This window comes from Colossoma macropomum, unplaced genomic scaffold (genome assembly GCF_904425465.1).
Source record: "Colossoma macropomum unplaced genomic scaffold, Colossoma_macropomum, whole genome shotgun sequence".
NCBI lineage: Eukaryota > Metazoa > Chordata > Actinopteri > Characiformes > Serrasalmidae > Colossoma > Colossoma macropomum.
In genome coordinates this window covers 26,385,625-26,413,184 of record NW_023494806.1, presented here as the reverse complement: position 1 = coordinate 26,413,184, position 27,560 = coordinate 26,385,625, and the positions used below count along the sequence as shown (strand labels likewise).

General features: G+C 39.3%; 2 protein-coding genes across 4 annotated transcripts in view; one reads left to right on the top strand and one right to left on the bottom strand.

Annotated features, from left to right (window-relative positions):
- Positions 1-2,527: 2,527 nt before the first annotated feature.
- Positions 2,528-9,683, bottom strand: sub1b (SUB1 regulator of transcription b). The gene is made up of 5 exons (XM_036598816.1): positions 9,586-9,683; positions 6,527-6,596; positions 6,166-6,285; positions 4,109-4,217; positions 2,528-2,962 (listed from the first exon to the last, which is right to left on the bottom strand). Exons 2-5 carry the CDS (start codon positions 6,593-6,595, stop codon positions 2,883-2,885), a joined length of 378 nt encoding a protein of 125 aa, XP_036454709.1. The 5' UTR covers position 6,596; positions 9,586-9,683; the 3' UTR covers positions 2,528-2,882.
- Positions 9,684-11,031: 1,348 nt separating this feature from the next.
- The window catches only part of zfr (zinc finger RNA binding protein), a 29,154-nt gene continuing 12,625 nt past the window's right edge, over positions 11,032-27,560 (top strand). For 2 of the 3 annotated variants that reach the window (XM_036597857.1, XM_036597859.1), the window contains exons 1-13: positions 11,032-11,104; positions 11,530-11,611; positions 18,914-19,196; positions 20,891-21,035; positions 21,307-21,537; positions 21,960-22,198; positions 22,528-22,728; positions 23,636-23,945; positions 24,965-25,158; positions 25,271-25,390; positions 25,800-25,945; positions 26,058-26,223; positions 26,833-27,035. In XM_036597857.1, the coding sequence (XP_036453750.1) occupies positions 11,035-11,104; positions 11,530-11,611; positions 18,914-19,196; positions 20,891-21,035; positions 21,307-21,537; positions 21,960-22,198; positions 22,528-22,728; positions 23,636-23,945; positions 24,965-25,158; positions 25,271-25,390; positions 25,800-25,945; positions 26,058-26,223; positions 26,833-27,035 (2,390 nt within the window). In that variant the 5' untranslated portion in view covers positions 11,032-11,034. The remainder of the gene's footprint in view (positions 11,105-11,529; positions 11,612-18,913; positions 19,197-20,890; positions 21,036-21,306; positions 21,538-21,959; positions 22,199-22,527; positions 22,729-23,635; positions 23,946-24,964; positions 25,159-25,270; positions 25,391-25,799; positions 25,946-26,057; positions 26,224-26,832; positions 27,036-27,560) is intronic. The other variant, XM_036597858.1, reaches the window with a different exon arrangement.

The window sequence follows — 27,560 nt, the reverse complement described above, 5'->3', positions numbered from 1 at the left end:
CGGAAAAGCTCTACGTACTGTCGAGGTTATATCAAAGCCTTTAGGATTTCTTCTTCTGTTTTTTACCATTTGAAAATGTCAGCTGTCTTTATACATTATGTACATGTCAGGGATGGATCAATAGTGTTTTAAGAAATGTTAAGAATGTTTTTTCTTTCTTTTTTAAAGTTACTATTTCAGAACGACAGCAGATATTTATTTTGTGCGATGTTGAAAAACTGTAAGCCATTATGTTTGCAGTTTGACAGCCTTTCATCTGGCAAGCCTTCAAAATCATTGGTTGGCATGGAGTTGACCTCAGGATCTACTGCAGAAAAAGGTTTACCTCCTTATGGACGGTGGGGGCAACATATGCTTGTGTCCTCTTCCAGGAAGGTCCATCACAGCACCAGTTCTTAATTATTACCCTAAAGACCATTTATAGCCTTGTTAAATAGCTACTATCTGATTTATGAAGGTCAACAGCCTTTTGTTCTTTTGTTCCCCACTTTGACAGATGACACTACATTTTCACCCTAGTGAAACTGGACGTCATGGACAACCACTTAATAGTTTATAAAGCATCAGTTGTGCTTAAAACCAGGAATGGCAATATATGTCAGCTAAAGTTAGTTGACTGGAATGTCTAATAGGCTAATCAATGTGCCAACAGTAAGTGTAACTGGGATTTTTTAAAATTCCTTTAACTCATTTTACTTCACAGCAGAGCTACATTTCTATTCGCAGTGTAAGATGGATAACATCTTTTTTCATTATTTTCATCATTTTTACCAAGGGTGCCAATAATATTGGTGCAAAAGGGCAAAGAGCTGAGCAGGCTTACCATTCTACACTTTTATAAACGATGGTTCTTCAATGGTTCTACATAGAACCATGAACAGTCAATGACCCATCTGCATGCTTAAATGGTTCTTTGCAAGGTGAAACGGTTCTTCAGATTGGTGCAGAATGTGTTGCATAGGTGTCTACTTAGAACCTTTTTAAAAATGGTTCTATGTAGCACTAACAAGGGTCCTTTTACTGTTACGATGGCAAGCTTATAACAATAGAAAGACCCTTTTGGTGCTATATAGAACCATATACAACCATTTCACCATGCAAAAAAACAATTTAAGCATGCAAATGGTTCTATATAGAACTCATGCTTACTAAAGAACCCTTGAAGAACCAGTCCTATTATAATAGGAAATAATAAACAGTGCATTACTATTGGAGCGCTAGCACCATCTAGTGAGTCACTGTCCAGTTTTACACATATTATCTTCCTTTGACTCCATGTAGCAACAGTCTATATGCAGAGTCAGTTCTAATCTGACCAACAGCTGACAATGCATGATGAGATTGAAGGTGTGGGCAACACCAAAACTCAGTACATTGTCTGTTTGTGGGATGATCTTAAGGAATGACAGTTCTAGTGATGTCTAGGTATAATTGTGCACACACATCCTTGCATTTGCAGTACCAATCCTCTGGCCTGGAGCGAGCACTCAAACGTGTGAAAGGCTCTGTTAGACACATTGTCTCGACTGTACAGAAACATTAATCTGAATGCCCAGCCCTTCAGCTGGACAATAGCATTAATGATAATCATCACCTGCTCTCTGGAAGTGCATTAGACCTCCACAGCAACAAAAGATCTCCATAGTAACTGGCACCTGACCTGCCCCTGGTGAAATATGAAAGTGTAGTAATTATCCTTCTTTCAGTGATGCTGCGGCTTATGAATTGTTATGAAATGAAGTGCTGTGAATATGTACAATTATATATGAGAATTTGAGGTAATTACATTCATTTAGCCTTGAATGTGTATTACAAGAGCAAAATGCACACTTCATCAAAAGACTGTAGCTTTGCACATAATAAGAACCCAGTTTTACTTTCTTTTATTTCATCTGAATTTTCTCTTCTTTTGTCGCCTTTAAATCTCATGCTGCTTTTTTCACAGTGTGAAGTGACAGATAGAAAACATCGTACCGTTTTCACACTGCGGTGACCCCCCTTGGGTAATCCTAACTAATGTGCGCCTTTGCACGCAACACTATAAACCATGTTGTCTCAAAGATCGGTGCTGGCAATACAGTGGCTACCATGATTTAAGAGCCTGATTTAATTTGGTCAGCAAATGCAATTGATGCAAGATGGCTCTTCTGGACAGTTAGCTGAAAGGGCTGTTGTTGCACTGGAGTCTGGTCTTTGTCTGAGTGGGCGTATGGACGATTATAATTCCTGCTCCCACGCGAAGGCAAGCAAATTATACACAGGCACTTAGCACTGGACGCAATAAGCGCCGCAGAGAGCCAAACACGTTCGGTTTAGGTCGTCCTTTTTCGCTGGGCTGTTAAACGTTAAAAGCATTCTGTTGCTTTGACATGCAAAAGCTGTCCTCAATGTGCGCAATGAAAAACTGCCCCTTCTTGCATCTGAGATTCATTCATTTGAAGCCAGGCTGGTAGGTGCCGATTCTCTAGTGCATATTCGAACTGACATGCAATGGAGAGGCTCCAAACCAAAATATGACAAACATATGTTACTGTGGAAACCACTCGAGCCGCCTTTGTGGCCTTTATTACGTGCACTAAGAAAACAAAAACAAAAACAAAAGAAAAAAAAAAAAAACCTTTGTAGCAATTTTATTCTCAAAACAATGCTCACCCAGACCTACAGTCATCCATTACAAACATCAAACAGCAGTTCTGAATTCTGGACAGCAATACACCAAACAAAAACACTCCTCAACTAAACTGCAACCACATAACAAGCAGAAAAAAAAACAAGAAAATCTGTGTTTTACAAAGTGCCCAGATGCCAGAGTATGGGATTCTAAAAACACTTTGCCACGCCCGACCCAGCCCAACCCTCCCGCTGACATACACAGACAGATCTTATGCTCTTCTTATTGCATCATCAATGTCTGAAATTTGTTCCTTCAGCTGGTTCCACTGTTCTGGGTTCAATGCGATACCTGAGAAAGATTTCAATACAACTGATGAAGCAAATTAGTTGGAGAGACAACATCCCAGAACATTCATTTAAAAGGATATTTAACTCTAAAATGCAAAAATTGGAGTAAATCTTATGCAAATGACCAAGTTACATGATCTCCACTAGCTTTTATATTTACTGTGAACCATGTCAGCATTGTCACAAGTATTTTCTTCCCGTGAACTACAGTACTAAGGAAAGTCAGAGACCACCTTCTATTTGTTTAATATCCAGTTAAAAAGGCCAGTAAGTACAGTTATTCATTTTTTAACTTCAGGAAAAAGCACAAGATATATTTAATAGTAAATTACACAGAAGCCTTAACATCTTAATACATTACATTTTTCAGTATTCAGTGTGTCCACACTTTGCCTTTGTTTTTCAGGAGACTTGCCTTCAATTTCCTAAGAAATCTGCAAGGATATTTTTCCACACCTCCACAGTTTGGTCTTAGAAGTTGGCTGTGTTTTCTGCTTTCCACAATCCAAGCAATCCCAAACACATTCAATCATGTTGAGGTCTGGACTCTGGGGTGGTCAGTCCATTGTTCAGAGAACACCAGCAGCTTCTTTGCTTGATTTGCACATTTTCTTCTTTTTCTGTCTTTTCTTTTCTCAGTAACGACTTCTTGACAGCTGCATATCCTCTCAGACACATCGCACTGTTCTCACAGTGGAAGGATGGACAGAAGCACCTGTGGATTTTTTCACATCTGAAGTAAAGTGTGGAGCTTGATTTTCTCCTCTCTCTCTCAAAGTCGAAAGCTCTAAGTGCTGTTTATCTGATGGTGACAGTTTTGGTGGTCTACCGGATCTTGCACGGCTGATAGGAGCCTCATTTTCTCTATCTTTTAATACACTTTTGAACTCCAATTTTGAAAACTCCTGTTTTCTTCCACATACTATTCTTTGACTTTTCCCTTCTTTATCCAAGTGGATTATCTTATATCTCATCTACCCAGAAACATCTGAAAATGAATAAATTGTACCTTACGGTCGTTTTGGCTGGAAATTAAATAAAGGGTGGTCTCTGATAATTTCCAAGTGTCACTATCATTGTTAAGTACAGCAAAAAGTTCCATCTTTTTCATCTCTGCAAAACAAGGGAAAGCAGGTTTGATAATTACCTTTTTTGCCAGGCTTCATTTCACCGGCTTGGTCCATCCAGTATTCTCGAATGTCAATCAAAACTTTTCCTTTGAAATCTCTGACACTAACGTACCGCAACTTCCCAATCTGAAACAGAGATGTCATTTAGGCTCAAGCATCATAACTGTTCTCATAATAAATACAGCATATGATACAGCAAGTGTTTATAAGCATTAACTACTGTACTACATTAGCTATTATAATGTCAATGATGAACTTCTGTTCTTAAAACAAGTCCATTGAAAAATCTAACACTTTTCATTTTACTCCAAATGCAGTCAAACAGCCAAGACATGACTGCTGTCAGAAATTTCTTTCTTTAGTTTTGCACAGAAGCTAATGTAGATAATGTGGACAAAAGTACATTGCACAGCTAAAAAGAGTCGTAGCAGCCATCTTGAAACATGGATTTTGTCCATACATTTGTTCATTTTCTATAGACAGCAGGATGTAATAGTATCAGAAACCACTTAAGCAAGTATATTCCCGCTTATTTAAGTAAATGATGTGGTACAGGGCAAGCATGTAATTTATACATTAAGTTTCCACAAACCTAACTGGTGGTCATAAGCTGCCATTACTTATTAACTACATCAACCCTCCGGGTTCTAAGGGTGTTTTCTTGATTTTTGCATATCTTCTTAAATTCGCCTTTAAAGGCACTTGCATATAACGACACTCATATGTTTAATGTCAAAATGCTCACATATCTTCATCGTTACTTTCCAAAACTGCTGTAGCAACTTCAGTGGCTGTAAACTGTTTGCACACCATTTCATACACGTCTCTGATGCCAATTGAATAAAGGGTTTCCGACGTGATGGGTAATTCCTTAGTGATGTCCACTGGTCAGTTCCACACAAAATATCAACAGACACATGAATCTACCAATTACACGGTGAGAGGCAGAATACTTGTTTCTCAACCCTCTTCATAGCCTCATAACTCCGGATTTGAGTCATGTATGATCTCGTGACAAGAGAGAACTGTAAAGGCAGACTAGACATTCAGGAAATGCTTGAACCACATTTCTACACTGTATTACTGCAAAGCGAAAGAAAAATATATAGAAACATCAAATTTGATGTGTGGGCAAGTTCTTGGACCCCAGAGGGTTAATCAATAATATGATAATGCCACACCATGATAATACCACACTTTTTTGGCTACTGCATTGAACATGTTCTGCAAATATTTTTCCTTTCTTTAACTGTTGCTGTATTTTTCCAGTACTTCTTTTCTCATCGCGCTGACATTTTTGATTTTCTTTGATGTAACTTGCATTTTTGCAGAACACAGGTTAAAAAGCCGCAGCATTAGAGGGAGACCGGTGTGCTAATCACTGCCACAATTACTTTATGAATAGGCTCAGTTTTGTTTTGTGAGTTTTATTAATCTGGCCCAAAATGTCCAAAGTTTGTAGACACCTGTTTCTTCTGAAATCAAGGGTATTAATAGGGACATCCTCTACTCTTCTAGGAAGGCTTTACACAAGATGCTGAACCATTGCTGTATTGGATGATATGTTTTGGATCACAAACACAACTCCATCTTCACTTGGAGCACTTAATGAAGCTCCATCATTTCAGAGAGTGCAGTTCCACTGCTCCACAGAACAATGCAGGGGGGCTTTATACCCCTCTAGCCAATGTGTGGCTGTTCCAGAGTGTCCCATTCTCCTGACAGTGATTTTCTATGGAAATTATATAAGCTGAACTGACTAATTAGATAGCTGCCTAGATACTTCTGCACACCAACTTAATCGTCTCAAACTTATTCATGTGGCTTGTACTATTCGTCTGAAACAAGCTCCAAATACTGGAATAGTGGATGTTCTAGGACAGACAGTAGTTTTCTGTCAAACATACAAGCAGCTTAAATATCTAATGTCTAAATATCTCGCAGCAGCCTTCTGTCTATGCACCAGAGACTGCTCCCGGTTGCACTTCCAGCTAAAGATTACACTTTATGTACAGCATACTAATCTTAAGCACAAAGTGTTAGCAAGCATGAATATCTCAGAAGTGTTCTCAACCTGGAACATGTTGTCGTCATTACTCCGATCACTCTTAGAGGAGCTGCTGGGTTTGGAGGTCTCTCCACTCTTCTGCTTTTTAGCAGGCTTCTCTGGGGCACTCGCCTTCTTTCTCTTGGCCTATGACAAATGTGATAAATTGTGCCATTTAGACTCATGAGTAGGGGCTTTGTTAGATACAAGCTTAATCATAGGTTGTAAGTTATGTCACCACATTTGAGTGAGTGCCAATTATCTCCGAAAAAAAAAACAAAAAAACAATCTAACAGTTTTGGTGTATCCAACAGGAAAACAGACAAGTTCTTCTGTATCCAATAATAGACTGTAATTTGTGGTACTTAAAACATATTAATGATCATACCTTTGTTTCTGCTTCGCTGTCAGAATCACTGCTAGACGTGGAGGACAACACTTCTTTTGATTTAGGCATGCTGGTGAAGACAACGGCAAGACTGTTACGACAAAATGTGAGCTAACACTGCCCCCTCATGACAATCCCAGAAACTACATTATTTGCTGCCCCACATGACACCCAAACACTGCAACCGAACTCCTTACTGCCAAATAGGGCCGGATACAACATATTGCTTGTCATTATTGCAGTACTGGCATTCAAATACTAATCTTGCAATCACAAAAAATTTTTGTGCACTGTTCATAAATCAGTTCTACATGAACGTGTTTGTGAAAGTGTCAGGGTATTCATGCGATCCAACAAATAAAAATGAAAAAAAAAAAAATTAGTATTAATAGTTATCATCCAACACCTGGTTGAGCTAATCAAAATGAAGTTAAATCAAGACTGCAGGTGCTGGAATTTAACACATCTATGTGATGGCTAGGCGTGTCGAGGAGAAATCTGGCATCAAACTGGCTCACAAAATATTAAGTACTATTTTGAAAAAAAAAAAAGATAGTGTTTTTACTGTATTTTCAGTAACATGTATGGTCTTTTTACCTACAAAAAACAATTATTACCAAGATAAACGGCTTTGGTGCGCAAGACTTTTGCACAGTACTGTAGATTAGTATACATACCACAAAAGTTCAAAAGTTTGCCATAATATTGAATAACAATTATTAATAACTTATACAGTGCATACCAAAATGGTACAAATTAGACATCAAAGCATGTAAATAAAACAATTTATTGACAATTTAAAGTATTTTGAGAACAAGAAGTTGTGACAGTTTTAAAAAAAATTACATAATACTGTACTTTTCAATGTATACAAACTTCTTGTCACAAAATTACTATGAATAGCTATTTGAGAGATCGGTAATTGTTTTTTTTTTCCAATATGAGGCAGTCTGGATATGAATATAATTGTATCTTCCTTCTTGATGCTATACAGCTTTCTCAACAGCTCTGTTCGTTAAAAATGTCTTGATTTTTAAACCTTCCTACAGTTTGAAACATAGAATATACCATCATGTTAGAATCTTTTATACATGCATCAACAACAAAACTGGTTTTACTGTTAAAAATAGTACTGAATAGTAGTGCCTAACATAGTACTGCTGCAGGCCAGTATTTAACCATGCCACTTGTCAATTAATTTTGAATATTTGGCAAAGTGTGACGCAATAGCAATGCGTAGCGATATAATCACAGCACTAGTATTTGGCCCATATATTGTGCAGCCCCACTGCCATAATCTTAGACAAGTTGATGCGATACCTTTTGAGAAGGGTCTGCAGTTAACCTCTGATCAAAATGTTTGTTGTGACAGGTTCATGTCTCAGAACTTTAGCCACCCACACTGATCCTCAGCTTAAGCTCTTTTTCTGCAAAGAAAGCCCGCCTAAACACATGGCCTACTGCTGATGAACACATGGATTTCTTTTGCTTCTTTGGCTCCATTTCGCTTCCACCTGATGCAGAGAAAGAGCTTATCTTTGGGTTAGGGGTTCTCAAGGACACTGTATGTAGATGGAGTTCTTTTAAATAAAATTCACACTCATTGTCCACTTTATTAAGTACACCTACCTTGCTATCCATTTTATCAGCTCCACTTGCTATACAGGTGCACTTTGTAGTTCTACAAATACAGACTGTGGTCTGCACATCTGTTTCTGCACATACTTCGTTAGCCTCCTTTTACCCTGTTCTTTAATGGTCAGGACCCCCACAGGACCACCACAGAGAAGGTACTATTTGGGTGGTGGCTCATTCTCAGCACTGCAGTGACGTGGTGGTGTATTAGTGTGTTGCGCTGGTACGAGTGGATCAGACACAGCAGTACTGCTGGAGTTTTTAAAACACCTCAGAGTCACTGCTGGACTGAGAATAGTTCACCAACCAGGATTATCCATCCAACAGTGTCCTGTGAACACTGATGACAGACTAGAGGATGGCCAATACAAACTGTGCAGCAACACGTGACCTGTTGCAGAGCTGGGCGAAATGGCAAAATAAATGTGATACTTAAAGACTTTTAAGTATTCAGTTAAGTATAATACATTTAAGTATAATACACACATCTTTCTGACATCTGATAAGTTGGAACAGACAAACTAGTGTCAGATGATTTGTATCTGTATGATTTGTATTTTTATCTTTATATTTCACATACTGGGCTTATCCTGGGAATATCCTGTCGTTGTAATCAAACATGCAGCTAGGAATTTTGTCTTTTTAAATACTGAGAATATCCACAATATACTCAGAAAATCATATTGGGACATAGTTTATCACGAGAACAATAAATATTGCACATTTATTGGCCGGCCCTAAACTACTGTGTCCGACTTTACATCTACAAAGGTGGACCAACAAGGTTTATGTATCAAACAGAGTGGACGCAGTCCAGTCTTAACTTGGCACAGACTTTCTACCAAAGGCCAATGTCAACAAGAAGGCAGCACCCTGCTCAAAGGTAGCAGGAGCTGTCTCCTCGACAGTGGCTGACCAAAGCACTGAAAACGAAAAAAAATACTGGCAGTTCCTGCCCAGCCTGCAGAGATCTAATACCTTGGGGATAAGGCCAGACGTTCGGGCCCATCTTGCACGGCAGCCTCAACAGTACACAGGTAAATTAAACGCCGTAAAGGACACAGTAGAGTTTATATGGTGCCGGGCTGGGTGGTCTCAAAGTGCAATTTTCCAAACAGTACCTAATCACGAAAGCCCTTTCCACTGACTTTGTATTTATTTTTGTATTTATTATTAAACCGTTTATTAGCAGATCAGCTTGATGCAACGTTAAATTCACGACACACAAAGCAACTTGCTAGCTCAAAACTAGCAGCTCAAACGTCGGTAGCGAGGCCTGAGATAAGATACTCTCAAACGCCTTTGTTTTCGTACAGATAACCCTCTGGATTCACTTTCGAGTTCTGCACATTAAAACACAAAAATATGGTCTCCAAAAATACATTTTGTGTTGTTCGCTATCAGCTGAATTTACGGCGACTTACATTGAACGATGCAGTTAGCTGGATGCTCTCTCCCAACGCGTACTTACAGCGGCGGGAAGTCTGGGTACCAAGATCACGGACCAATCATAGCTTTGTTTAGTACCGTGGAGATTTGTGGGAAATGTATTTTCTCCACTTTTGCGCCAGTTGTTAAACATCGCCAGGGAAAAGAGATATTAAGGATCCTTTATAGTACATTTTTCTTGTATTTTTTTCCCAAAGGTCCATTTATGATATCTATGTGGTGTTGCTTTATGTACTAAAACAGTCATAATTCATTTAACATTACTTTCCAAATTTTCTTTATCGCTTAGAATTAAACAGACTATTTCATTACTTTGAGACTAATATAAATAAATGCACTCTGTTCTGATTGGTTGCTCTTCATTGCGCCTCATTCAAAACAAAGTCCAGGCCGAAACTCTCTTAACTTCAACGTGAACGGACATGCTAAACTACTGACAGCTGAATGGAGAGTTGAGATACTGTAGGAAATTTTACCGGTGTTTGTGACGTCACAAAAACAGTGAACTCAAAGTGGGCTGTTTTTGCAGCTCACTTTCTATATATGAGAATGAAAGGACTTGTAAATAGTCGTTTTTTTTTTTTTACTTTAACAATGTTTACGTACCAAATCAAAGTCTTTTATTTCACAAATGTGAGGAAAATTCAGTTTTCCATGATATGGCTCTTTAACACAAAATAGACTTCCTGAGCATTCAGTGAGGGGCCCTTACCCATCCCATTGAATGAGTTTTTAATTTTGAACTGGGAAAAGTTACAATAAAACAATAAATAAGCAGCTCGGACTTTGTGACGTCGCAGGGACGGCTCACCTTTGAGGGGGACTGGGTAGCATCCTATGTCTAGCTTACTCTGCCGTTGGGTGCAATGGAACCATGGCTGTGCAGAGCGGCCACGCAAGGAGGCTCCTGGGAAGCGTGGCGTTCACAGAGATAAATTTATTGTAAATACATTACTGCTTAAAATAGCGTATATGTGTTGATTGTGTCATTCTATTTGGGTTGCGTGGTAGTTAGTGCAGTGTTAGTGCCTACCATCAGGTAAGAGTGTCTCGGCCAATTGAACAGCGGTTCTGCCTTGCTGCCTATGCAATAAAAGAGCATTTGCCTTCAACGTGCAAGCGTGTCTTGTTCTTCGCTAACGCCACTATATTTATATCTATGCCTTAGACATATATATGTATAAAACATATATGTACATGATGCATCTTACAAAACCTCAACTAACATTAATGTTGGATATAGTGTTCTGTCCCCCGCAGGACGGCCCAGTCTTATCTGTAAAGGTCCAATGTGGCTGCAGGTTTTTATGGCACGATTCGCATCACTTTGTGGAACTACTATTCCCAGTAGTCACTCTTTGCGTTGCGCATGCGTAGACTGGTCAACTTCCTGCTACGACGTTCTGATATAAATACCGCTGGTAATGAGTCAGAGCTCGTCAGAGAAGAGGAACCCAATGATTCCCATATGTCCAGTGGTCTCCTTCACCTATGGTGAGCAAAATTAAATAAAATCATACATACTGGGACTGTATGCCGGCCCATGCGGCTTGGTTGCGGTTGTGATTGAGTAATGGGTACAGTGGGGTGTGTAAATGCTCGGTGTGAGTTCATTATTTACATGGAACGAAGCCCGAGGCTAATGCGGGGTTTTCATGGTTGCTAGTTAGCCTGTTAGCGAGCTAGCTAGCCTTTCGTTAGCCGAACGCTCAGCCTCGGTGAATCTGACGAAGCCTCCTATTCGCCAGCGTCTTGCTTGTGTTTTCCCATTCCACCTTAAATGATACAGCAGTTACAGAAGTAGCCTTAGGTGCCAGAATGTAACTGCTGCACCATTTAAGGTGGAGTGTGAAAATTCGAACAAGAAGCTGGCGAGCAGGACGGCGGTTTAAGCCTCGTGTGAATCTGTCTCTTTGCAGTGCCCAGCCGGCTAGGTGAAGATGCCAAAATGGCTACCGGCAACTACTTTGGATTTACCCACGGTGCTGCTGCGCAGTACAGGTAAGGGCTTTTGTGGTGGCGTTATTTTCTCTGTTTGAATCCCTTCATTGTAGCGATGCTTTCACTGTTGGCCGTTGCGAGTGGTGCGATTTACGATATCCCGGTTGCCATTGTTCAGCAGTGGGGGAGGGGGCGCTTTCCAGTGAGCAGAACGTATATGTAGGGACGTCAAGTGTAAGTTAGCCGGTTCAGTGTAAAAATATACACGATATTTGCCTTAAAATGGCGATTATTGCTCTTTCTGATAACAGTTGCCCCGGCGACGTTATGGCCGTTACAGTGCTCGGCCTCTCGGGGCGTTGATGGAAGCATCGTGTTTCGGAATCACAAATGAACTGCACCGTTGTTTTCTTGTTTACGGAAACATGAGCTGTTTTCACGAGCTCTGGTCACTGTTAATAAATCATTTGGCAGAAGGGGCATCGACTCTGGCTTTAACCGTATGTGACTAGATGCCTAGATTTCTGATGTTTGGATTCGCTGAGGTTTATCGGGACTAGGCCTAAAGTAAACGCATTGCTGCACTGCTGGACACGCTAGTGTGTCTGCAGTCAGCTGTCATCGTGAAGCCGGTCCTGCACCATGTAGCCTTAGCTAACCTAGCTGGTTTTCTTTTTCATCAAACGCTAAAAAAACGCAGAACACTGTGGCAGATGGTAGTTTATTGCAGTAGGAACCGTAATTATTATCGACAGAGTAGGCGACCCGCTCCACATGCCCCGAACAGGATCACGATATTCTCGTTTTGAGAGATTCTGAACGACAGGATCCTGGTGGGCAGTTGTCAAGGACTCTCTGAATGTCACGCAGTCTTTTACCACACTCAAGCAAATCGGCTGCTGCTTTTCCCCTTTTAAGTGTCCTGCTCAAAGCTACAAAATGTGCCTATCCATTGTCTGATTGGACAGAAACTGTGGAGAGGAATTCGTGTCACACTGAAAAGCGATCACCACAGTGGAAAAATGTGAAATGCAATGCACACATGACATTACTTTTCAACAGTGAGACACAGAATATGCACCAAAATGAAAAACAAAACCTCTGTTACGCTGTTGACCTCCTTACTGAAACGGCACACAATGATTTGCATTTTAATAATTAAATGCCAAATTCGAGTCAGACTCGAAAACAATTGACTTTGAAATGTAATGAATGCACGGCTCTGTTGTTTAACACTTTGCAGTAATTTGAACAGATTTTCTTGATTGAAATGCAATCGTAATGGTGAAAACGGTGAAATGTTATGCACACGACATTACTTTTCCATAGGTGACATAAGTGCTGAAATGAAAAGCAAAACCTCTACTATAATGTTTTGTCACTTGACATCTTTTTGTACTTGAAACATATTAAAATGCAATCAAAACAGTGAAGTACAACGCGCACACACGAGATTGCGTTTAAACAGTAATGTACGGGAAATGTGCCATAATGAAAAGTAAAAAATCCCTTACGTTGATTTAGTGTGATTTGATGTACTGCAGAGTGGAAAGCAGTAGTCGTGCCTTCACTACATTTTCATGGTGGACTGTATTCACTGCTGATGTGAGTTCTCTATAAGCAAGTCAATGCTGTCAGTAGTAACCAGTTTATTTCTATTTTGGACTGGGTGATATGGCGAAAATATTATTTCATGATACTTAAGGCTTTTTTAAAAATACACAACAAGAATCACAATGTTATATCCAGTTAGACAGGCCTATTTGTGCTCACTTCCATGATATGCTAATGAAAAGCATATTGTGACATATAACGGTAATTGTAAAATATCATCATATTGCCCACCCCTGTTTCTATTAAGCCTCACCCCCACATTAAGTACTTACATGAACATTTTTTTTTTTTAAGTAATGAAAATATTTATTTATTTATTTAACCAGTGGGCATGTGAAATGTTTTTGATATAGTTACAATTTTCTCTATTGGTGTAGGGTGACGAAATTATATGGTATAACTTTTTGTATTGTACCATATTAACAGTATGATATTAGACCCTGGTCATTGTGGGATATTTGAACTGATTAAACTGGAGAAAATCATATTTGTCAAATGGCATGCATGTCCCCATAGTTTGATAACTATTCTATTATTGTTTGTAATTAATTATCTAATGTGTAATCACCCATTGTTGCTGTAACTAGAGCTACCCAGGCTAAAATGCAGCCTCTTCATGGCGGAGTTAGTTTAAACATGGTGTTACAACTGAGCTACCAAAAGTTTCCAATCAGAAGTCCATATTCCTCCATATAAAGACAATTCAACGCATTCTTTAAAAATATATTTGAATGTTTTTAAAAATGTATTTTAAAAATATGAATTATTTTACTAGTACTTTTGTTCTTTGCAGCCCAAAATCACCAGTCTTTTTGTTTGCTGATTGCTAGACAACATCGAATTCTATTGAAATGATAGGTTGCCTTAATTTGCTTAGGAGTTAATTGGGATGTTTTAATATCTGCGCTCATGCAGATGCTTGCATTTGTTGGTGTTTGCTTGCATTTAAATGTTTCTTACTCAAATATTTAAGAAAATATGTAGCAAAAATGTAAATTTGTTGTGGGCTGCTCTCCTCTATTGGTCACAAAAAAATGATGGTGCTTCTTCCTTTTCTTTTAAATGGGATTATCATATAAGAATAAAAAACTGCTCAACAGTTGACAGTAATTAAAGTCAACCAGAAATCATTACCTGGTAAATATGGACAATAACAAGTCTGTGTTGGACAGATTTCTTTTTATTGTCTATAATTGCCATAAATTTAAAGGGCACATCTAGAAATGTGCTGTCCTTGGTAAATAAGATCACACTACTCCTATATCAGTGTAAATGATATGAATGATGTAGACTTATAGACACTTGGCAGCAGTAATGTAATTTTTTGTTAAGTAATTGTTACCCTTTTCCTGTCCCATCCCTGATGCAGGCAAATTGCCTGTTTACATTAAATAGCCACTGTTATTATTTTACGTGTATATTTAAACTGACGCTTCTCAAATGTCAGGTGACTGAGGATGACCCGCATTGCCCCCATATTCTAGTTCACCTTTTCACAAAAAGAACAAGTAAGGTATTCGTAACCTGGTCTGTTTATTTGTTTAAGCCTTAACATTTGCAATTTAAATTAATCTCCATGATATGATCTCAGTGCAAAAAACACAGATTTTTATTTTCTCACACAGTACTATTTTTTAATTGGTATTTAAACAAACCAATAAACGCTTACCGATCTGAATTAGCTCACACACTTGCTCAGAAACTGTTGATGTGCATCCATCAATAAAGGCAGCAATGATTCTTGTTTTATACAGTGATAAACACAGAAGTCTCCAGTTGCACAGACATGTATGTGTTTTAATTCTGGTGACATGTTTTAATGAGTTAAAGTGAACACCAGCAAAGTCTCTGTTTGTATCACCAGACAAAAATGTTTGACTGGAGTAAACAATTGATTTTTTTTTCCCTCCCCCCACCCTTACTGAGTAAATTGGGTGGAGTGAATGTATCAGTGGTGTGTGGGGCTTTTACAATGGCTTTTTAGAATCATGGAATGCTGATAATGTCTTAATGCATTCAAGCAGTATCTGAGGCTCTTTCATACAGTGCTTAGTCTCAGTTGAAGAAGCAACAGTAGTGTCAGATCATTCAAAAGCTTTATAATATGTGCAAATAGTTTTATTTGATTGTATTGGTAGATCCACCTTGACATAAGATAAATGTTCAATGGGCTGTGTGTTTTTATTTATTTGTTTGTTTATTCGTTTAGGTCTGATCCTCTATTCATTAAAGCAGTAAGCCATGAGAGGCTGTACGTTACTGCGATTTTATGGGAAGGGTGTTCTAAAAACTTCCTTCCCTGTGATATAATCGCAGTAATGCACAGCCTCAGGTGGCTTATTGCATTTATAAAACCGTGGCCAACATAAATTCTGTATTTTATCATATTTTTTCAGAAGGTAATTTATTATTAATAACAATCGACATAAGTATTCCACCAAGAAATATAGTTCCTTTAGAGTATGGTGTCGTTGCCAGACAACCATGGACCACTGAGTGAGAAGAATGTTCGGTCGCACGTTGCTGTGTGTTGCAGACATTTCATGAAAGTTTAAAATTTTTGTAATACAAGAATGAACATATGACAACACAGCACTGTTTTAGGCAAAACTTTTGCTTCATAAGTACTTTTTGGTCACCAAATTATCACCACGAGTCTCATTAAGCACGAATCCAGTGACTCCCCTCTTCGCGTGCTGCGGTTGAATCTCAAATGGCTTCCTGCTCCCTATGTAGGAATTTGAATACTGGCTCTTTTAGCCTGTTAGCTAGCTGACCAGCCTAGTTCTAGTTAAGAACATAAGTCACCAGCCCCTCAGTTTGAACAAAATCAGGTTCTTACTTCATCAGCATATTCGGTGGTCCATTCAAGCAGCATGAGAGTCAAAGATTAATCTGTTAACAACACTATGTGCTTGGTGTTTCTTTTTTTTTGTGTAGTAATAAACGAGTTGTTGTTGTGAGGTGGTCAGAGGTGTACGTTTATTGTGGATTTCACAATGGCTTCGAATGCAGCCCAGCCAATCAGATTTCAGGACTGGAACTATCAGTTTTATAAAAGTCAGTATGGCACAGTACCATATAACAGTAATTATCATGTTTTATAATTATGCCTAATGTGTGGGATTGTTGGAAACTGTCCTGGTAGTTTAAAGGCACTGCGTTTCATGCCCTCCCAAGACACTAAAATTAAGTTTGTTCATGATGGGCAAGCTTGAAAGTAATATATTGAAGACACCATAAAATAAGTATTAAAATAAGTAGTCTCGCACTATTCGTGTAGCCAATAAACATGGTGATTATACTACATCTTTTATGAAGTAATATGTAGCTTATCAAATCTAACTTAAATTGGGTTAGTTTGACTAACCTTTAATGCACTTAACATGTTTGCAGTGTCTACAGAAATGCAATTATCTGCTCAGGCTCTGGATCTACAGACGCTCAATACTAAATGTGAGATTAGGGATAAAAGTACTGATGGTATAGCACTCTGAGCCCTTATGTTCTTGTCTTGCAGTTATGCATTAATTATTATCACAAATCTGTCTGCTGTGGTGATTAATTAAGCCTGCAGTTAATTAGATCTTGTTCATTTTGAAAAGCAGGTGCTTCTGTTTAAAGCTTTGAGCAAACTAACTGACCTCTGAGCTTTCCATTGAAGGTTCTTTGAAGGATGGCTGTATTCATGTAGGCTGACAATCCTTACATGCATTCCCACTTGGAAACTGTCCTAACTGGTTAAAGGCATTTCATACCCAAGACATGGAAGTGATATGTTCACTTTTAAGCCAGTGAATGATCTTATGTTTTTTTTTCACGAGGAAAATAAATGACTAGGCATCAGAGGTGTATTGGTATTAGCAGAGAATTGCTGCAAAAAAACTACCAGCATTGTACAGATGTCTAGATTAAACATTTCGATTTGACAATTCTGATATTTTCATGGCATTTATTGTACTTCAGGAGAGCAGAACCTTTGGATGGTGCTGGGCTACTGTGCTTTAAAAGACGGCATGTTATTAATTTTTAGCATGTGTGTAGTTTTGAATAGTTTCATATGTAACTCCATACAAATAAATGTTTTTTTCTTCTTTATGGCAATGCAGGTGGATTTAGTCTAATTTTTACATTTTAGTGATATTAAAGCATCAGTATGTGAATATCATGTATAAAAATAACTAAAAAGGGCCTAGGCTTATAATTTCCTCCCATTGTGCATCCCTATAAATTACACAATCCCATTACACAATCCAGCTCACCAAGCATGCAGCACACGCACAGATTAGTGTTTCTAGTAAAAGCTTTAAAGATGTATCTGCCCAATAATCTGCCCTTGAATAAGATCTGATGTTAAAATGACTGTAGTAACATTTTGATATTGTAGGTAGGCGTGTTCCAGTCTGATTTGAAAGCTCAGTGATGGTAAAGGACTGACACAGACATATTAATTGGTTTATATGAGCTGTATAAGGCTGTATAAAATCCAGTTCCTCTCCTTTGTTAAAGCTGTTTCAATGCATTGCATTCTTTCTGCCACTGTTGTTGTGGTAACATAACCAGACCTTTTTCACGACTGGCAGTAGTGAGACATAATTCAGGAGTTAACAAGCGCTTATCAATGTGGAATTGTTTTAAAGCTGAAAATTAAAACAAGGCAACAGCGATGTGTAACATCTGCAAGATTTTGAATGTGGTTAAGCTGGACTTTCATCAAAACACTGTTAAAATGCATGTAAAAACTTAGTTTGTACTTGTTAGACAAGCTTGAAAGTTTGAAACTCGTCAGTTCGGTGTCACACTATTCATGCAGCCAGTATTGCAGCATTATTAGTAATAGATAACCTAGCATATCTAGCTTAAATTGGATTGGTTTTTACTAGCTTTAGAGTATGTCACATGGCTACAGTGTTTACAAAAATATGAATATCAGCTCAGGCTATGTATCAGTAGATGCCCAGCACTAAATGTCTCTGAGATTAGGGGTAAAAATGGCTACAGGTAGGACATTCTTGATAAGCTCTCGTGTTCATGTCTTCATAGTTCATTAAGGCTGCACAGTTACTTGTTAATGATCATCAGGATGATTAGCCTGTAGTTAATTAGATTCCTCTCTTCATTTTTACAATCAGGTGCTTCTATTTTAAGCTTTGAGCAAATTAACTGACCCCTTATGCTCCCTTTGGGAGATCTGTGAAGCATAACTAAGTTCATGTAGGCAGGGGAAGGTTGTACATGCATTCCTGCAGCTTGTGAGTCTGCACTGAAATGTACAGTGACTACTAATTAAAACTGTCAGTCACAATTAGAATATTTGTGTGCAATTGATCAAGTTTCATTGTATTTTAGTATTGTACAGATACATGTGGATTTGTTCTGCATTTTAACTGTACTGTTGCCTAAAATTGTGAAATGCAGGAAATATTTCATGTGACCTGCTTACTCTTAGTTATTAGGTATTTGTTTAGTCATATATTTCTACTACAAAAAACATTGCTTTTACGTTGCTGTTGCTAAAGTCAAATGAACTGTGTCTTTGCATAATGCAAAAGGTATGTAAAAAAGGGGGTTTTAGTATGTAAAGGCCTAGGTTTTGAATAACGCAAAAGACTATATAGAGTTGGCTCCAAAATACAGAGGGCATTGGTCACTGATCCTTCTCAGTGCGTTATCTTGGTATAACATTTGTGTTTAAAGTCTTCAAAGAAATGTTACTTGATGAATACTTGCTTTCCTCTCTCTTTGCAGTCAGCAGCCGGCCGCTGGGGTAGCCTACACCCACCCCACTACAGTGGCCAGCTACACTGTACACCAAGCACCAGTGGCGGCTCACACAGTGGCCGCGGCCTTTGCCCCCACAGCTGCCACAGTTGCCGTAGCCAGGCCCGCCCCCGTCGCCGTGGCTGCAGCTGCTACCGCTGCTGCTTATGGCGGGTACCAGCCTACTCACGCTGCCACCGACTACGGGTATGCCCAACGCCAGCCGGAAGTGCCCCCACCTCCTCCACCGGTTACCTCCCAGAACTATCAGGTAAGGTAGTATTTATGATGTCATAAGGTGTGTGTTCCCCCCCCCCGCTCCTTCTGGTTTAAATATTTGCATTGTAATTGTTTAACATCCATTTAGCTTAAGATGTTATCTTTACTTGATAGGATTCGTTTAGTCATATTTGTCTTAGTTTTGTATATATGGTTTAGCACGTACTTAGTTGACCAAAGGTTCATTGTTGCAGAACTCGGACAGTATTAACTAGGGCTGCAACAAACGACTATTTTGATAGTCGAATAATCTATCGATAATCGATTATTCGTTTCAATAATTCAAATTCTAAATCGCTCAATTACAAATAACTAATATGTAGCTATCAGCTTTTAAAATTTGCTTGAGGTTGTTTTTTGCATTTGCCAACTACAATGAAGACAAAGATGAATACCTTATTTAAACATTCACTGTTTTAATTAACTTTCTGCTTGCTGAGTGCAATATTCCTAAAGTGGGTTCTGTCCAAAATGATACTTCCTTAAACTGCTGCTCTGCGACGGTACTGAACGCAGCCCAGCAGTGATGTTGACTGCCCCCAAATAGCAGCACCATTGATGGGCCTGGCTGAACCCAGCTAGGCATCTGTGCGAATATCTATGAGCAACACTTTTTCTCTAGCCATAAACGTGAGGTGCATTCAAGTTTAGCAAGCAGTGGCGAACGTTTGTGGCAACTTGTTTTCTATGAACAGTTAAATTTGAGTGATTTCTGTGTAAATATTCCATTTCATCGATAACCCTTCGTCCAGCTGCCCTGTATGTTTTGCATAGAACTACTTATTATTATTATTATTATTATTATTATTATTATTATTTTATTTATTTATTTTTTAATACACCTGTTAAGAATGGGTGTGGCCAAAACACATGAGCTTGATAGTTAGGAAGCGTATCCACATACTTTTGGCCATATTTTGTATGTTTGTTCTTTGACTGATGTTTAATAGCAATATTTGATGTATTTATCGCATTCTAGAAGTGCAGAATGTTCAGGCAACGCTGGACTACTGTGCTAAAATACCTGCATTTTATTTGTTTTACTGCATTTGTGATCCTTTAAAATATATGTATTTCTCTCTAATGCTATTGCATGTTGATTGTATAAATGTTTATGTACTGGTGTTGGCAGATAAGTGCATGGGAAAATATCGGAGATCAGCATTGGCCTAGAATATTCATATCAGTCCATCTCTAAAATTGACAATTCTATGATTTTATTTATACACCTCAGACTACACATTAATTGTTCAGTTATTCAAATTAAACAAAGAAATGTTTTAGATATTCATATTTGAATAACCACACCCATTCCTAGTTATTAGTTGACAATCACAAATGACTTATTTCTTTTCCCCCCATCTCTCTGTACTAACTTGGATTTACTTCAAGCAATTTCCAGTGAGGCATTCTCGAAATGCCTGTTCACTTCATGTTCTGGTCTCCAGATGTGACTTTAAAATAGCTTTCTCTGAAACAGAAGCCAAAAGGCTGATGTGGAAATATCTCACATTTGCTTTCTTTGAAAAGCCTAACAGTGGAAATATAGTTAAATCTTGCAGGCATCTGGAGAATTCTCAACTGCCAGTTTAAATTACAGTAGCTAATCTCTGCCCTGCACCTGACAGTGATTTTTGGCATCTTCTGTAGACTTTTTTCTAACTAAATTCCCTGTTCCTCTTGCAGGATTCCTATTCTTACGTTCGGTCATCAGCCCCGGCTGTAGCTTATGACAGTAAACAATACTATCAGCAGCCCACAGCTACGGCAGCAGTAGCTGCAGCAGCTGCCCAACCACAGCCCAGCGTTGCGGAGTCCTACTATCAAACAGGTAATGCAGTTGTCGTTGTCCGCATGATCATGTCATTATTTTTTTAATTTATTTATTTATTTTTACCCAGTGTTTAGTCTTTCTAATTACATAGCAATAAACTTTTTGTATTTGAAAGAATTGACCTGGCTTGATTCATTGTTACTGTGAGCCATTATGTAACAGGCAGGCATTAATTCATTCTCAAATTACATTGATGAGAGGCTCAGCCTATCATGTAATCCGAGTGGAACGTTGATAAGATTGCTCCATTGTCCCTGGCTTCTGTCAGCGCCCAAGACTGGATACAGCCAGGGCGCCACCCCGTACACACAGACCCAACAGACGCGTCAGGTTACAGCTATTAAACCAGCCACTCCGAGCCCGGCCACCTCCACCTTCTCCATCTACCCAGTGTCCTCGGCTGTGCAGCCGGTGGCTGCGGCCGCAGCAGCTGCAGCCTCTGTGGTCCCATCGTACTCCCAGAGTCCCACCTACAGCACCAATGCTGTCACATATTCCGGTAAGAAGCCCAACGTTTTCATTCTGGCTCGCAGTCTTCATAGTCACCACAAAATTACAAGTGTCCTGAAATGATCTATTAAGTAATTTCTGTGAGCCTTTATTTGTTGTGGGTGTCAAAATTCACACACGTTGATTTTGGCATGTTAAAATAGATTTTAAGTGTTTCACTGATGCTAGCACAAAATACAATATTGGCAGCAGCAAAATACCGCAATTTCTGATGCAGACGTGAGCTATTGGGGGATGCTTGCATGATGCTTGCAATTTTAAGGATCTATTGATATTAGTCTACAGTGGGTTTTTTTTGGCCAGAATAAAATTCATGGGCTATCTTTAAAATTATTTAATGTTGGCCGTTTGCACATAAGATCGGGCACCTCTGCCCTTTACCATGTGTTTACTCATTGCTTTTGTTCTCAGGCACATCCTATTCAGGGTATGAGGCTGCGGTGTACTCTGCTGCGTCTTCATACTACCAGCAACAGCAACAGCAGCAAAAGCAGGCTGTTGCAGCCGCCGCAGCCACTGCAGCCTGGACTGGCAGCACGTTCACCAAGAAAACCCCCTTCCAGAACAAAACTCTGAAACCCAAACAGCCTCCAAAACCACCGCAAATACACTACTGTGATGTCTGCAAAATTAGCTGTGCCGGACCACAGGTAAGTCTTGCTTTTTGTACTTGTTTGACCCACCCCACTCAACCCCCGAAGGATTATTGTGTTGAATGTATTAGGATTCGGTACAACACTCTGTTCACTCTAAACAACAAGGCACAAGACAATAGGTGCAAAACAGGAAGGCATTAGAAACACCACACAATGAAATAAATATAAACAGTGACACAAATGTAATTCATTGTTCTTGGTGTTGCATGAACACTGTTTTTTTTAGGTGTTCTGAAGGAGCTGTACACTGAATCATGGCTTACCTCAGCTGAGGATAAGTTACAAATACATCTCTTTTCAGAAGCCTCTCTGTTCACTTATAGACTTACAAAGAGCATCTGGAGGGTCAGAAGCACAAGAAGAAGGAGGCAGCGCTGAAGGTTTCTCAGAGCAGCAGCAGCAGTAGCGGAGGCAGCAGCTCTGCCCGAGGCACGCAAAACCAACTGCGCTGTGAACTCTGTGACGTCGCCTGCACTGGGGCGGATGCCTACGCTGCGCACATCCGCGGAGCTAAACACCAGAAGGTGAATGACTCATTCTTCAGGGTGACTTATACAGAGATTTATTTACCCTTATGTTTTGATTTTTTGTTTCTCTGTACACTATATTACATATTTATGAATAACATTCACATTTTATATATATTATATTGTGTAAAAGCCATTACACACTGAGCGCTTTTTTGTGCTATTTATTCGGATGACGATATTTCAAGCATGTATATGTTTTACACACCAAACATCATTTTACAGACCGTGAAAAATTTTAATATTGTTTTTGTGCTCAGTTCAATGCAAACTTCACTGGCGAAATGAACTCTGACCAATCACATTCATCTCTGGCATTGGCATGACACCAAAGATGATGGAGCAGTTGTATTCCAGCAAAAAAAAAATAGAAATTTAATGAATGCTAACAGGATCAGAATCTCCAAAAAAAGCTCAAACTGGGTCACAAACATCAGAGTTATAGCTTATGTGGATGCAGTCTTTCAGCTTCTGAATGAGCACAACGGGTGGACAGTACCCAGTGCTTCTTCTAGGATTTTTCACACACCTTCTGGCACCCATGAAATTAGGTGGAGAAACTGTTTGTTCTTCCCTTGCTTTTCCAAAGTGGAAAGCAACCTGCACAATATCACAGGTAGCTCATTTCATAAGAAGCAAAGTGCAAACAATTTGGTGAAATTAAAAAAAAATAAAATGATCACATTGCATACGGTGTGTGTATAGTTTTGATGCAAAAAAAAGTGCGTCAGAATATTTTGCATTCTTGTGCTATTTTTCCACGTCGCCTTCAGTGTGTAATGGCCTTAGGTTTGCATTTCTGTATTTTGGTCTTTGTCAACAATTGACAAATGTGTTGAAGATATAGAAGAGATGTTTTCTTTACCTAAAGAAAATAAATATATTTATGCCCCTCTTACGCTAGGTTGTAAAACTACACACCAAGCTGGGGAAGCCCATCCCATCAACAGAGCCCAGTGTAGTGACACAAGCATCCGCATCCACCACGGCAGCCGCTAATAAGACAGCCAGTGCATCCCTCAACAGTTCCACCAGCAGCACTGCATCTGCTCTGCCTGCCTCCTCCACCATCTCCAGCTCCTCCTATCTGAAACCCGTCGGGTTGGTCAACAGCACCATGACCTCAGCCGCGCAGGGTAAGAGCCCTGCCCCCAATGTTTCTGCCACCACAGCTGCTGTCAAAAAGGTCAACACACCCAAGATCAACTTTGTGGGTAGGTATCAGTCTTTGTTACTTGCAGTTGTTGTTGCATGCAGATTTTCTTTATGTGAAATTTCACCTATAACTCCTTTTAACTTACAAGACTCAAGTTGATTTGCTCTAGAAAATGCTTATATTTTGTGTGTTGTCTTTTTCCCCCTCTTCTGTCATGAATTTGTACCTAGTAGGGCTGCACAATATTTTTGTTAAAAGGTTATCGATGATATTGACCTTTTGCTATACTTCTTATTGAAGATTTGAGTATGCAAAGAAGGCCTCTAACCAATCATCATCGTCATCATTGTTAAACTGTGTGCTGTGAGCATCCTTGACCAATCATAGTCTTGTGGGGCCAGACATCATCTTGTACTGAGAACATGTAGGGACAACCATGAGATTCTCAGCTAAATAAGTGTGGGCACAAACTGAATGTGAAATTTCTAAACCAATTCAACACTTTGTGAAGGTGGACTTTGTAGGGGGCAGTGGTGCACTTTATCAAAATTGTATGACGGACAACAATTTGGTCGTTAACCCATGGATGTAATGGGGCAAAAAAGATCTGTTACCTAACAATAACATTTCCTTAGCTCCTTGTTTTGCTGGTGTTGTCGCTTACTGCAGACATTAAAAGATCCTGCCCCAGGGGGAAACCCTTGTTTGAAGCAGATTTTGCTACAATTCAGCATATATTCTCTTTACAACATCATGTCTGGCTCTGCGAAACAAGAACAACCACAGTGTTTTGATGATTGAAGTTATTATTGTAATCCCCTAGACATCAATTTGTTTTCGTCAAAATAATGCAGGCCAAGCTTTAAATGTCACATCATTGATACAGAAGACTTTGGAAGATGTATTCCATTTGCAATATGTAGGAATATAATCACTGTACTAATATTTTGTCCACATTGTGCGACCAGGTTGGTCTGGGAGCCTGACCCTTACTACTGAAAATCATAACATTGGTCATTTAGATGTGTTATGATATAGCCGAACCACCATCACACTAATATTTCTCTGCTGTTACAGGTGGAAACAAGTTGCAGACCACTGGTGTTAAGATGGATGACTCAAAGATTGAGGCAGCTAAACCTGCCCAGTCCTCATTGGTCACACCGTTGCAGGAGGTTAAAAATGATGCCCCTGATTCACTGTCCCCACAGTCGGCTCTGGCAGCCTTGCAGAGTGACGTCCAGCCTGTCGGACATGACTATGTTGAAGAGGTAACCGAACTTCCGTCTCCAAACAAATGTGCACATTTATCAGCAGTTGCCAGAACATGGCACTTGGTGACAAGTGTGCATAATAAATATCATAATAAAAATCTCTTTACAGGTTCGGAATGATGAAGGAAAAGTCATCCGGTTCCACTGCAAACTGTGCGAATGTAGTTTTAATGATCCCAATGCAAAGGAAATGCATTTAAAGGGAAGGAGACATCGTCTGCAGTATAAGGTTGGTGGATGATCTTTTTATTACCAGATTTGGTTAATATACTGTTTCCTAATATTTAATCCTAACTCAGTATCCACACATATTGAAAACTTGGGCTGGGCAGAGCATAAATGTTTGAAATTTGCATGCTACTACCTCAAGGAGTAGTTTGATCAAAAGCCAGATTTACACTGTTGTCAACTTGGGCTTCAGATTTGAGACTGCTTTTTAATTCTGCAGTTTGGTACAATCTGCCAACATCCTGAAATGTGGGGGAAAAATGAGGGGAACATGCCAACAAGCTAGTGTGATGCTTTTAAAGTCTGAAGCATATGTCCAGCTCTGTTACTTCTGTGTTTATCACCACCCCTCTATGACCATTTCCTGCTTTTCTGTTAGCTTAAATACTTAATGTCTTCCCTCAACGTAGAAAAAGGTGAACCCTGACCTCCAGGTGGAAGTGAAGCCTAGCATCAGAGCCCGAAAGATCCAAGAGGAGAAGATGAGGAAGCAGATGCAGAAAGAGGAGTACTGGAGACGAAGGGAAGAAGAGGAGCGCTGGAGAATGGAGATGAGGTCTGAATCTTGATGTTAAATTATTATTATTATTTACTATTATATGCATTTTATGCAGCTGTACTAAGACGCAATGCCAGATGATTCAGTGATTCAATTCTTCTGTCTTTAGGCGCTATGAGGAGGACATGTACTGGCGACGAATGGAGGAAGAGCAGCACCATTGGGACGACAGGCGCAGGATGCCCGATGGTGGATATCCACAGGGCCCACCTGGACCCCCCGGTCTCCTTGGGGTGAGGCCTGGAATGCCCATGCCACAGCCGCAAGGACCTGTGGTTAGTCTTTCAACAGACAGAAGCACTTTATTCAGTATTTAGAATTATCTTTACTGATGTTCTTATAAATAATAATGTTATACATAAAATGTGAAAGTGCTTCCCAGTATTTCAGTAAAACTACTAATAGCAAAAAATACAATAAATCTAATAGGGATATAATGATCATTCATTATTGTGCCAGTTCCAGGTTGTTTACAGCCCAATTGAACAGATTTTTATAAACACGCCTACATTATTGCCTCACTTTGTTTCGTGAAATTGCAACACATCTGCCATAATAAAACAATAATTTGGCTGATTGCCAATTTTGGGCCAAATGCTGCTCTTTAAAAAGATATTGTCAGTACAGTCAACATCAATGCAGTATGTAGTGATAAAGCAATGAACAGGAAGCGGCTCTGCTTGTCTTCACTTAACTTGAGATAAAGTGTTTCAACTGCAAGTCCTTGTCTTAGAAGTTAATCCTTTGGGCCAAGCAACAGGTGGAGTAAACTTGTCTGCATGTTAAAAGTAATGACTGTGTTTCAACGTGCTCATGTGTACAAAACAGTGCATGTAGTTATTACCCTTCATGACTTGCTTGTCCTGACCTGCATTGTGTTTCAGCCCCCACGTCGCCCTGATTCTTCCGATGATCGTTATGTGATGACCAAACATGCAGCTATTTACCCCTCTGAAGACGAGCTCCAGGCCATCCAGAAGATCGTGTCCATCACCGAGCGCGCCCTCAAGCTTGTGTCTGACATCATCACCGACCAAGACAAGGGCAAAGAAGAGGAAAAGGAGAAAAAAGAGCCTCCCAAGGACAGGTGAGCCAAGACATTTTGTCCTGAGTGTGTTTTGTTTGTTGTGTGTTTTTGTTGGGGTTTTATGCATAGTTTTGAACTGTTTTACTCATTGTAATTTAGTGTAGTTTACTACCCTATTTAATTGAACTATATGTAGTCTAAGGCTGTCGCAATTAATTAGGTAAACAAAATTACTATCTTTAAATGTGTTTTCCTAATGTGTTTGACCCTTTGAACCATCTGCAGTTCCACCCTGAAACCCAACTGTTTAAGCAGTCTGTGCTGCTCTGCGACTGCGTTCCTCTGGTTTAATACGGGTTTTAAATGGAAAGCTCCATTGTTGTGTCGCTTGATGAAACTAAAGTCATTTCAAAGTTGTAAAAAGCACTGGTTTTTAAAAGAAAATAAATCTCTCAGTACAATTAGATTTAAGTGCATAAAACAAATGAGGCCAATTGCAATTAACTGCACAAAAGAATATGGTTATCTCTTATTAAATCCTAAAATGTAGTTACAATGAATTAGCAGTGATTAGTTTGAATTTGC